General features: G+C 42.0%; 1 protein-coding gene across 1 annotated transcript in view; it reads left to right on the plus strand.

Moving 5' to 3' along the window:
- Positions 1-12,722, plus strand: part of Usp31 (ubiquitin specific peptidase 31) — a 62,750-nt gene that overhangs the window by 41,839 nt on the left and 8,189 nt on the right. The window contains exons 12-15 of the mRNA XM_041666175.1: positions 2,243-2,362; positions 4,670-4,895; positions 9,908-10,066; positions 11,391-11,543. Of these exons, the coding sequence (XP_041522109.1) occupies positions 2,243-2,362; positions 4,670-4,895; positions 9,908-10,066; positions 11,391-11,543 (658 nt within the window). The remainder of the gene's footprint in view (positions 1-2,242; positions 2,363-4,669; positions 4,896-9,907; positions 10,067-11,390; positions 11,544-12,722) is intronic.

The following is a 12,722-nucleotide window of genomic DNA, read 5'->3' on the forward strand; positions in this document are numbered from 1 at the left end:
GTGGTGGCGCACACCTTTAATCCGAGCACTTGGGAGGCAGAGACAGGCTGATCTCTGTGAGTTTGAGACCAGCCTGGTCTACAGAGTAAGTTCCAGGACAGGCTCCAAATCTACAGAGAAACTGTCTTGAATCCCCCCTCCCCCACAAAAAAAGAACTAAGAGAGAGAGTTAGGGTAGTGTGAGCTCTAGTGAGAGCCTTAGTCTCTTACTAAATATCTTTGCATCTAAGAGAGGTGCTTGACACATAAGAAGTGCTTGGTAAGTACGTATTGGAATATGAACGTGGTGGGAAGTTTAATATGGGGTTAAAAATAACAGTATAGATATAGAGGAAGACTTAATCAGTTGTGTGACAATAGTTTGGGGTCTGGCCATCTTCAGGCTCAGTACTGATGATCAGTACTATGTGGGTGTGGGCTGTTGTGCTGTACACAGAGGCTTTAAAAACAGTGCCCAAAACTGTGGCGATGCTGGTGCTGCTCTTCTCATCTCTTCAAATGTGTACTGTTAATGAGGATGGCACACTGGGACAAAGGTAGAAGAGAGGGTGGGGGTGATACATCTGGAGTCATGATATAGCAAAGAAAAGTTTGTTGTAGGGGGGATCTGATAGTTATTTGGGGGCACTTGGACTGTCCTGTGAATGAGGTATTGGGCTTAATTTTATGTAAAGAACAAAATCTAAAGGTTGGGAATGCTGAAGAGAGTGATCTTGTCCTGCCACGAGGAAGTCTGTATGTCTGCAGAGCAAACTCCTTCATTGCCAGGAAGACTTGATAGGCTAGGAATACTCAAGAGTGCAATTGCCTGACCTGAGAGCTTTCCAGCAGTTCATAGTCAGTACAGAAACCAGAGAAATGTTTTTAGAAACTATCAGAGTGATTAGATGCTATGACATAAATACTATATTTCATTAAAGTATCTGTTTATAATATGTTGGGATTTAGACAGAAACTTAACTTTTGACAAAAGTGTGAGGACTACACAGCCAATAAGGGGAGTATTAATATGCCGCTTGAGATCTGGGCTTACTAGATGATAGTCTGGGCCCCTTTCATCTGGCTTTCTGATCATTCCTATTTACCCAGACTTCTGCCCTCCTGTCTGCCAATTTCTTCTGTGAATGTAATCGAATTGTATCATCATGAAAACTGAGCTTTCCAGTTGTGCTTCCCTTTTAAGTTACTAGACTGGCTTCTCCTCTGTTCTACCCAGATTTTCTGTTGGTAGCCTTCTTGTCCCCCCCAAAGCCTCTTCCTGTTTATCTTATTTGAATTAGGAATACTGGTCTCTGAGGTTCTCAGTGGCCTCTGCTCAGGCGTCATTTGATCACCTCATGGTACACACCACTCTTTTTGCCTTACCTAAAGGGAATGCATTTGGGCTCCATATTTTGTTGTTATTGTTTGGGGGGTGTGCTGCATCCTGGTGGCTTCTGAGGTTGGTTATTTCTCTTAAAACATTTCCCCAATTTTACATTATGGTGGGGATCATCTTCTGTTCCCAGAGCTTTCCTTATCTCATTCCATGTGTGGACCTAGGTTGGATGTTGCTTCTCTAGCTAGATTTTTCATGCATTTGATACTTCTAATTTACATGTCCCCACTCGCCCATTTAGAGATGCTGTTTTTGGATATAGAGTATTGGACTGATGTTTGGAAAAGCTCATTGAGAGTATATGGGGAGGATTGTTTGAAACAGTTCGGTGCTGCTGGAGGAGAGAATGGTTAGGATACATGAGGTGTTGGTAAGAGTGAGTAAGAACTTGGAATGGTGTGTTCATGCAAGTTAGCGTAGAGAAGAGTCAGGCTCAGAAATGGAGGAACACCCAGTGGGGTAAAAGGAAGAAGAAAATGGGAAGTGCTCGGGCCTTGGGATAGCCCGCTATGTTCCACCTTGGTTGGCAGTAGTAGAATATGCTCACGTATGATGTTCTAGACCAAGAAAGTCCATATTGATCTAAAGGTGGTAAGTTGCATTTGAGGGCACGCTGGACTTGCAGTGCTTCTGTAACAAGAGCATTTAGCCATTCTTTGAGGGAGGGAGGTTTAGCACTCGTCTGGATTTGTCCACACTGGCCAGGTGCTACTTATGATTGTGTTATCCCATTGGCTGTCCTGTGTAGCTTCCAGAGAGATGCAGAGTGATACCAGACCCTGGGCAAGAAAGTAGTTCAGCTGTCTGCCATGACAAAGACTTTGATTATGTGGTGCCTAATGGAAGTCCGCTCCTTGTTTCCAGCTTGCTCCAGATGATGCATGGCGATGCCCACACTGTAAGCAGCTGCAACAGGGGAGCATCACATTAAGCCTGTGGACTCTGCCTGATGTGCTTATTATACACCTCAAGAGATTCCGCCAGGTGAGAAAATCCTGTCACTGGGGAAAGCTAGCATGACCTTGTTTCTCTTGACTCCTGTTGGTGGTTTGTGTGGGTTCTTTAGTGACCCTGTTAGATTCCCCCACTGATGTTGTCTGAATGTCTCCACATGTTTGACTGACCCTATCTATAGTCATATTTTCTAAAGCAAAATTTGGCTATTCTGTGATCCTTTAATCCTGAATATTTTGTTCACGTAGTTTATGTATGTGTTTTACTTTATTCTTGAGGGTTTGCTTTAGACTTGTAAATGTTTTTCTTAAATTTTAGGGTGTTTATGATTGAGAAGAGATCTTTGTGAGAGAGGTAGAATTCCTATTTCTACCTAAAGTAATAAACTGTATTGCCCTGCTTCATGGAGCTGTTATATAGTTGGGGGCAGTGAGTAATAGATACAAATTCTGCTTTTTGTTGTACTACTTTGTGAGTCACTTTCCCCAAAAAGTCTGTCTACCTTTTGAGGTGAAGAATGTCCTAGACAACCCCATTGTAAGAGAATTTGATGAGACATGAACTGTAGTGAGCCTTTGTGGCCTGAATTCAAGAGAGTTTGTGCCTGAAAAGTGAGCAACTGTTTGCTAGATGAGAAGGAGAAACAGGACTGCACCTTCATGCAACAGAATGAGCAGTTTATGCTGAGTCTGGGGCCTGACGAGGCTGAAGACAAGGCAGTGGGGTAACACACTCCAGAAGATGGATGATGGGAGCTAAGATGGAAGAGAAAGGCAGATAAAGAGCAGTTGTTCAAACATATCCTTGTAGGCAGTCAGATTTTAGTGAAGAGCTTTGAACTGAAGCAGCAAATGCCAAATGTGTGTTTTGAAGTGATCCTTTCACTGTTGGGTGGGTAGCAGATGAAAAGTTTCAAGTATTGCAGGCATCATGAAGGCTGCTGCCGACTTAGGATAGAGTTTTGCAATAGGGATGAAAAAGTGCACAGACTTAAGATGGAGCAAGGCTGACACACCTAGTTCCCAGGCACTTGCCTTGGGCATCCTGCTTGGGCTCTGTAGATGGGAAATTGATTGAAACTTCTAGTCCAGCCTTCTCTGTCTTCTTCCCCTAATGCTAACGGATTTCCTTCACTTTTCCTTCCAGAATCCCAGACTCAGAATGGCAGTGTCTTTGACGTTCCTTCTTATCATCTAATCTAGGGAGCCACTTGTGCAGATTGACTTGGCTTTTCCATGGATTCCTTGTGTATCTATTCCTGTTTGCTGTGACCCTCCCACTCAATGACTTTCTGTTATTGCTCAGGAGGTTGCGGTTGCAGTCTTTTAATTGATTTCTTTCTTTTTTTGGATTTTTTTTTTTTTCGAGACAGGGTTTCTCTGTAGTTTTTGGTTCCTGTCCTGGAACTCGCTCTTGTAGACCAGGCTGGCCTCGAACTCACAGAGATCCACCTGCCTCTGCCTCCCGAGTGCTGGGATTAAAGGCGTGCGCCACCACTGCCCGGCTTAATTGATTTCTTAACTGCCCTTCCTAACATGTTTTACACACTGCTCACAGTTCTTCACTCTCAGTTCTGGTGACATCACTTCCTTCTGGCAAGCCTCAGTGCTGCCTTCGTCACTACAGTAAGGCCCTGTGCTTCATCCTGACCCCCATTCAGGAGCTTTTCTCTTGTGAGTGTATATTTTCCTTTAATAGAGCCATCATAAATCCTTGAAATGTTCACATCCATGTCTGATTAGTTTGTTAAATGTTCTCTTGGACATAGAAAACATGCAATAATATTCATTCAACAGATTTTTAGGTTTCAAGGATATTCTAAAGGGTTTAATGGAAAATACAGATTCTTCAAGATTGTTGGTTAAATAGCTAAGTTCAGCCAAGTAAATGTGCTTGTTGGATAAGTAGGGAGGAACAGGTCACTGCTTATTGAACACCTCTTCTCTGCTGGGTGTTGGGTTTGCCCTTTATGTAGTTATACTCTATTTATCTTCTGGCATCTGACAGAAGTGTCAGGGTGAATCACCTGAAATTGTCACTTTTCTCCTAAGCTTGCCTCTCCCCCACTCCCAAAAGCTTTGACAGATAAAGCAATGAAAATCCAGAGGTTCATTTTCCCCAACATGCTGATCCTCATTGGTTCTACTTTAAGTGGTACTAAAGCTTGTTTCCGTACACAGTTAACACTGGCAGTCTATTTCCCTATTATGTGTCTTGGGGAAATCAGATAGGTGATTCAAAGAGATTTAACTGACAGGGCCCACATTTCATGCTAAACTGAGCTTCCATCTGCTTGCATTAGAATGTCATCAGAACTTGTTTTTCTTCTTGCAACAGGAAGGAGACAGACGCATGAAACTTCAGAACATGGTCAAGTTCCCCTTGACTGGCCTGGACATGACACCTCATGTGGTTAAGAGAAGTCAGAGCAGCTGGAGCTTGCCATCTCATTGGTCCCCATGGAGACGGCCCTATGGACTCGGGAGGGACCCTGAGGACTACATCTATGACCTGTATGCTGTGTGCAATCATCATGGCACCATGCAAGGGGGGCACTACACAGGTCTGCAGTGCGAGAGGCTGCGTGTCTGTGCTGACGCTTCCTTCAGGCTGTTTGCTTGTAGCTTTGAACCTCCCTTTCTCTTTCAGTGTGCCTTTTGCCAGCTCTGAGCAGACCTGATGGGAGAATGTTTGCACGAGACAGCTGAGGAGCCACTCTTGTTTACCCAGCGTGCCTCCCTATTATAGCTATGTGATCCTTTTGAGGCTCTAGCATCTCCCTAACTTAGAATGGTCATGAGCCACTTTCATGATGTCTTTATTCTTTTAAGGGTAAATTTACTTTTGCATTATAAAAGCAACTCTGTTCAGCATAAGAAGTCTAGAGAGAGGTGGAAAGAATGCTATTGTGAAATGGGCTTGTCAGGCATAGCGAGATAAAAGGCTATTAACCTTTAAAAAATCATGGTTAAAATATACATAATTAAACTTAGCATTTTAGTCATTGTTAAGTGTCCAGTTTGGTGGCATTGAGAACACATTGTTGTATAGCCACATCACTATCCATTTCCAGAACTTTTTCATCTTCTCAAACAGAAACTCATTAAATAGTAATTTCCATGCTCTCCCTCCTCCAGCCTCTGACAGCCCCATACTCTGACTTGATGAACTTATTACTTTAGGTGCCTCTTGTACATAAGACCACACAGTATTATTAGTTCTTTGTAACTGCTTTATTTTATTGAGCATAATGTCTTTAAGGTTCATCAATAGTAATTCTTCGATACATTTACTATTTTATACTGATGTGACTATATATTGGTCTGTTTCACTCATAAATATTAAACAGTTTGTAATTAGCTTGTAATAGACTCTTACCACATCACAGGTGACTAAATCCCACTGTGTATCTTTTAGGAGTAGAAACAAGTAGGCAGAGATGCAGATAAAAATCAAATTTAAGGATACTGCCATGTGTGTAGTAAGTGGTAGTGGAGGTAAACCCAGGAGAGGGGAGGAGAAGCTGTCTGAGATTGGTAACCTGTTTGTGCAACACTACTGTATGGGCTCAGGATGAGAGCACCATCTTTACAGTGGTCCTGTAAAGATGATATTGTTTAATGATGTGGTAGCATCTTAGCTTTTGTAGTTGTATTAGTGTCTGATGACAGTTGTCTAACATTGAGCTTCTCAGAATGTAGTTCTAGTAAGTGACTTGACTAGCAACCATTTCCATTACTAAACATGTATTATTTTCTTTTTAAAATGTTTAATGTTGATGACTCTTTTTGTAGATTCTTCTCATAGCAGTTAGCCACCAGTTCCCCGTGTATTGGCAAGGTGATAGTGTTGTTTAGCCTTCCCAACTTTGCATGCTCTCTTTCAGTTCAGGATGATAGGAGGATGACTAGCTATAATCGCTCATTCTTGAAACCCTTTTAGTTTAACTCTGCCAACAGCAGCTGTTTTTGAGAGGAACGATCCAGCCTCTGGGTGTGTTCACAAGAATAGTTTGGCTTTTGCTCGTCTGGGAAGTATTGGCAAGGAGAAAAAGGGCTCCCAAGGTGCTCTCACTTCACAGAAGACATTAGTAGCTTAAATGTGTTTTACCTTGCATTTTTTAAAAACACTATTTAGATGGCAATGCAGTGTTTGTTGTTTTGTGTATTTTTATAGCGGCCACTGTGTGATGATTGCGTCTCTACTTGGATATTTGCTCTTCTGACATTCCTAGTAATGTCTGTGTTCTCGGATGCTGAGTCATGAGATTGAATATTCTTTACTCTTAGAGTGGAAAGGGTCATAGAAGTAATTGAAATCTACTAACCACTCACTATATTAACCTCTTTGCCCACATTTCTGATTAATATTTACACTTTGGTAGGAAGTCATTTTGCAAAATATATACTATCTAGGCAAGGAATTGTTAGAGAAAATAGGACAGTGCTAGATTTTAGAATATTATGTTGCTCTTTATTTAGGACAGACTTTGGAAACTACTTGATTTTTCTTTTGATTTTTCTTTTTTTTTTTGATTTTTCGAGACAGGGTTTCTCCGTAGCTTTTGGTTCCTGTCCTGGAACTAGCTCTTGTAGACCAAACTACTTGAAAACCCTTAGAAGCAGTGTGACTTAGTAAAAGGAGCTTGGATGAGATCGTTGACCCATCTTAGAACTTGGCCAGATCCCTTTATCTGGGCCCATGAAGCACAGCGATGAGCAGAAGTGGGTTTGTCTGCTCATTGCCCCTTACCTAGGAGGTGCTCACATACTTGATAATCAGTGCTTCTCAACCTTCAGGATGCTGCAACCCTTTATTTTTGTTGCTACTTCATAACTGTAATTTTGCTACTGTTGCGAATTGTAATGTAAATATCTGTGCTTTCTGATGGTCTTAGGTGACCCCTGTGAAAAAGTCATTTGACATGCAGAGGGATTCTGATCCACAGGTTGAGAGCCACTATATTATTTCCTCTTTTCTGTTCTGTGTGTGTATTTGGGTTTGCGTTTGACGGCCAGAGGACAGCCTTGGGTACTATTCCTCAGTCTTTGTCTATCTTGTTTTGAGACAGTCCCTTACTGACCTGGGCTGTCCATTGATCCCCAGGTATCTGCCTGACTCTGCCTTCCTAGCAGTAGGGTTCCCACCATGTGCCATGAGAAGTCATCTCTCTTCCTTTCCTGTTCTTAAGGCAAACCATTGCTTTTCTTATCTCTAAATGTTGACAGTTACAGTTTAGAGAAACAACCCTCGGCTTTACGTATTTTTATTAAATTACATTTATTTGCTTATTTGTGTTGGGCTATGGCAGTGCAGCAGATGTCAGAGGATACATGTGTGAGTGAGTTGGTTCTATCTTTCCATCATATGGGCCTAGCAGATTCATTTTTAAGCTGGCGATATTCTAAGTTTTCAGTAGAATGTCTTTGACGATTCTTGCTGTAATTGCATGTTGTGTATATAGCTAACTTGTGCAACAATTCTAGAACAGAGCCTCTCAAACTATCTGTGATAAAGGCCTTGATATTTTCTATTTTAGCATTTCCAACCCTTTATAAGTCAGTTTTGTAAAAATGCAAATGTTAACAGCAGTATCATATTGCTTGATGTTTTTGAATGCCTATCTTTGTTTTGGTGCCTCCTTTTGTGGACAAATGCCATGCCGTGCCACAGCTCAAGTAGCACTTTGGAAGGCAGTGCTAGGGAGAAAAGCAAATAGATTTATAAATAAATACTTTGCTTCTTAGTAAGTCACTATGTGGCCTTTCCATGCCACAGCCAAAAACAAACTATCCTGAGAGCAAACAGACTGCACTAGAGCAAGGTTATTCTTTCTCTTGGTGGGTGTGGCCCCTGTGCAGTTCAGCTCCCACTCGCCTCTCCAGAATAGCAGCCTCCTCTTCAGATGGGCCATGTGTGCCTTAGTCTGGCCTGACATCATTGGCCCAGCCAGTGCTGTTGCTATGACTCCATTTGTTTTGAGTGTCTCTATTTCACTCTCTGGTTTGGAACTGATCTCCCTCCCACACTTTGAGGCTTTGTTTCTCTTTTAGGACCTGTCTCGTTAGGAACAATTCCTCACCTGGGTCCCTTTCATCTCTATGGTTCCATACTTGCAAAAGTGAACTGGCCTAATCACTTGTGGTGCCTACCAGGATTGTATATGCCCTGACCTTGAAGGCCATCCTAAGTCAGTGTCAGCATTTACTGAACATTCTAACATTCATCCGTGTTTAGTATTTTGAGAAATGTGATAATAATTTGCTTTTTTGAACCAAGCTTTATAAGATCCCTTGATTCAGCCTAATAGTATGACTTTGACTTCATGACCTCAAGGTTTTGGCATAGGTTTGGTGCTTGTGATTGAACCCAGGTTCTTGGGTACACTAAGCACATATTCTAATACTGAACTACACTCCCAGTGCCAGACTCTTACGTTTTTATTGGCTCTTGCTGGTTCCTATTTTTTTTTTCTTGATGGTACTTAAATGTTCTTTATTTCTATCTCAGGCTTAGAGTTGAAACTGGGGGGGAAGGCTCCATGTATATATTCTTGAGTTCTGTGTTCTCAGGTTTGCCAAGGAATATCTATAGACCATTTAGGCTTCCCCTGAAGGAAAAGGGTAGGGTACAGTAGGACTTTAAGCACAAGCCAAAGGATTATTTAAACCCAAATGCCATATATTCTCCCTCTATCAACTGCACAACTATGTGGTAGGCGGTCTTTGTGTGTAGGATAATATGGTTGTATTTGTGGAGTGTGTGTGGAGGCCAGGGGTACCAGTAGGTGCACCTACTTTGTATTTGTTTGTTTGTTTTTTGTTGCTGTTTTCTGTTTGTTTGGTTTTAAAGACAGGGTTTCTGGAGCTTAGGACTTGATATGACTTGACTGGGTGGTGGGACTTGAACTCAGGCTCTTATTCTTGCCTGGTAAGCACTTTTCCAGCTGAGCTATGTCCCCAGCTCCGTAAGTAGTCTTTCTGAGGCTGTGTAAATTTGTAGTAATGATAAATCTCAGAATTAAATGAGATGTTTAGATTATGATAAGTCTTAAATATTAGTTGGTGGCTGTTCATATTACTGTATGTCATTAGTAAGCACTAAAGTGATACAACAAAACCCAAAGTTCTTCACCCTGTGAGACTGAGTGAACATTCTGTGTTGCAGAATGCTTCCTATGCATTGTGGACATGCCCAGCCTCTATCCTCTAGATACTTGTTGACCCCAACCTCCTAACTCACCCATTTGTGACAAAGTGTTCTAGTCATTGCTAAGTGGCTCTAGCAGGAAAATTGTCCCTGGTTGAGACCTACTTAGAAGTATAATGAGTTTTCTGAGATGAAATAGTTATGAAATTGGAATACTTAGGAATTTCTTGGAACATTCTGCCTAGGTGTGATATGAAATTTGGATTTATGTTTTTGTTAATCTCTTTCTGTTACTTTGGGCAGTTTAAAATGCTATTAAATTAATTATGTAACTGAAATATAAAGGACATATGTAAATGTAAAGTATGTGGGTAGAGTGTGTAGTGTGTGGCCTTGCTGGTGCTGACGGTGGGCTCTCTTTGGCAGCGTACTGTAAGAACTCCGTGGACGGTCTCTGGTATTGCTTCGATGACAGCGATGTGCAGCAGCTGTCAGAAGATGAGGTGTGCACACAGACAGCTTACATACTTTTCTACCAGAGGCGGACAGCCATCCCATCATGGTCAGCTAATAGCTCGGTGGCAGGTAACCTGGTTTTCGTTGTTGTTGGGTTTTTTTTTTCTCCCAGAGCAGGAATTTGTAATTCTTGGGCCAAAGGATGTCTCAGAAGGCTTCATTATTGAAAGCTTGATGAGATTAATTTTCACATTTTCACTTAATCTGGGAACTAATAGGATTTCAACCAAGGAAGTTGGGGTGGATGCTGAACTATCATGGACCAGCAGAGTTCACATAGAGGTGGGACAGAGCCTAGACAAACTACTTATAACTTACTTGTTTGGTTAAGTGCCTGGAGGTTTAGGTTATCTTGGAACATGTCCCATCTGCTAACACCTGCCCAGTGGGGTTACTGGTTGCTTACCATTGCTTAAGGTATGTGAAAGTATTCTATAAACTGTAAAGACCATTAGAAAGAAAGAGTGAGTTCTTTTTCTCCCATAAAATTAATCTGTTATGTTAGGGGGAAGGATTGACTGCTGTTAACTGATTGAGGGCTTGGTTTTGCTGATGAGATGCAGCCTATTATGTTAATAAATGTTGAAATGAGTCCCACACACAATATGAATGCAGCCATAGATAATCAGATGAGAGGAAGGTGCATGCTTCTTGCTGCAGGCTGTGGCTTTAAGAAAATAGCTTGAAATGTGGTAATACATCAATAGGAGGAGAGGCAGGGAATGGTGATCAGTGTCCCTTTACGCTCAAGGCAAGGAGGCAAGGCCTTCTCACTGGGTAGGCTGCTCACTTGACTCTTGGGCCATTCCAGAATCTGAGATGTGCTAAGAAACGACAGTCACTTTAGGTTTGTTTAAGACAGTACTGCTTCATGTAGTCAATAAGCACACTATTACCCTAACATCTGTTTAAAGATAACCCCTGGAATTGATAGTACTGATGAACATACAGCAGATTCATACCCCCTACTGTGTGGGTGTGTGCTGGTGCATGCATGTGCATGTATCATTAGTATTATAAAATGACTTTAAAATGTCCAAAAGACATTGAAGCTAAGAAAAACGGTCTCTGTATTACTGCTCTTCCTCTGGGTGGTTCAGTAGCACTGCTAGTGCTCAGAGCTTGTGCTTTGTGTCTCTGTTTCACTATTCCCTTGCCAGGATTAGGTGTTGCTTTTGAAAACATTTATTCTATATTTGCAGTTTGTTTCTGCAACCCTCCTATGTAGGAATTGCCTGGAGTTTCTTCATTTTTGCTAGGGATGCTTAGTTCTGGGAGTTTTTCTTAACTTTGGAACGAGGACACAAATCTCTGGCTTGACTGGCAGCAGCTTGACAGGATGTGTGTGGTGCAGGACCCTGGCTGACCTTAGGACCCATCTCCTTTTCTACAGGTTCTACAAGTTCTTCTCTGTGTGAGCACTGGGTGAGCCGGCTCCCAGGGAGCAAGCAAGCCAGCGTGACCTCTGCAGCCTCCTCCAGACGCACCTCCTTGGCTTCCCTCTCTGAGTCTGTGGAGATGACTGGGGAAAGGAGTGAAGACGATGGTGAGTGTGGATCTTGGTGGCAGATTTCCAAAATGGCAACTCATAAACAAAGCACAGTTTCTGCAGGCTGTAAGAACTCAAAAGAGTAGGGGTACATAACTGAGTTGTGGCTTCTCTATGACTCAGGGATTTCTCCTTCATTGTTTTCCACTTCTGTATTCCAGTGTACAGATAAACACTTTTTGTTAAAATTTGCAGGATGGCTATTAGGTCTCAAAGATGTTCTACCTTGCCTGGGACTGCCTCATGTAGAGCTGTGTTCTTAGCTAATGAGGACACCATTGGGTCAGCTTGACCTCTACTCTAAACATAGTCACAATATCAATACTGGAGGAAATCTGATTAAATATTGAAATGCATTTTGTGTATTTGGGTTTTTTTCTTGGTACCTTTCACTTATGCTTGAGTATTGACAGGATAACCCTTAGTACTATCAGCAACCCCAGGTGGTATGGGATGGACTGGGCAGCCAAAGTACTAAGAGCTGGAAGTGGGAGAGAGTGAGCTCAGCATCCATAATGAAGACAGTGAATCATCTTCCAAAGAGACTCACTTGCTGCCAGTATTTCAGTTGCTTTAATCTGCTTCTAGGGGCGATGCATAATTCTGAGAAAATGAAATGAAGCCAAAATGGGAGGTAGTTGGAAAGAAATCAAACTAGGAGAGCCGCGGCCTGGCTCTGGCTCTATCCGCTTTGGCATTTTACTTCTTTTCCGTGTGAGCTGGAATATATTGGACTATTGTTGCCAAGCCCTTTCTCTTTCCTAGTATTTTAGGAAAAGCTGACTAGTGAACCTATACCTATTTAGGTGGACATTATTTTCACCACAGTCCTGTAAATTTGGAATTTGCTGTTGTTTTAACAATAAACCCAGAAGTAGCTTACCTCCATCTATTTTTAAGCAGTCTGGTTGGTGAAATCAATATCTTCTTAAGCATCATCATCATTTAGTCATGCTCAGGGGTCACATAGAACAGAACCTGACTCTTAGTAGTCACGAAGGCCACAGCTGCAGTAACAGAGGCATGCAGAATTCAGCTTCGTCTTGGAAAGGTTTAAGCTGTTGGAAATATTAGTCTACCAGTCATCAAAGGTAGTATGTAACATGTCCAAGGCTCTAGTTCTTCCCACTGGTGCCCTTTTATTGTTACCTGTTACAGACTTACTTCCACAGGGCA

The sequence above is a fragment of the Microtus oregoni genome, unplaced genomic scaffold, assembly GCF_018167655.1.
Source record: "Microtus oregoni isolate MIOR12 unplaced genomic scaffold, Mior012 000016F_ref0000370, whole genome shotgun sequence".
NCBI lineage: Eukaryota > Metazoa > Chordata > Mammalia > Rodentia > Cricetidae > Microtus > Microtus oregoni.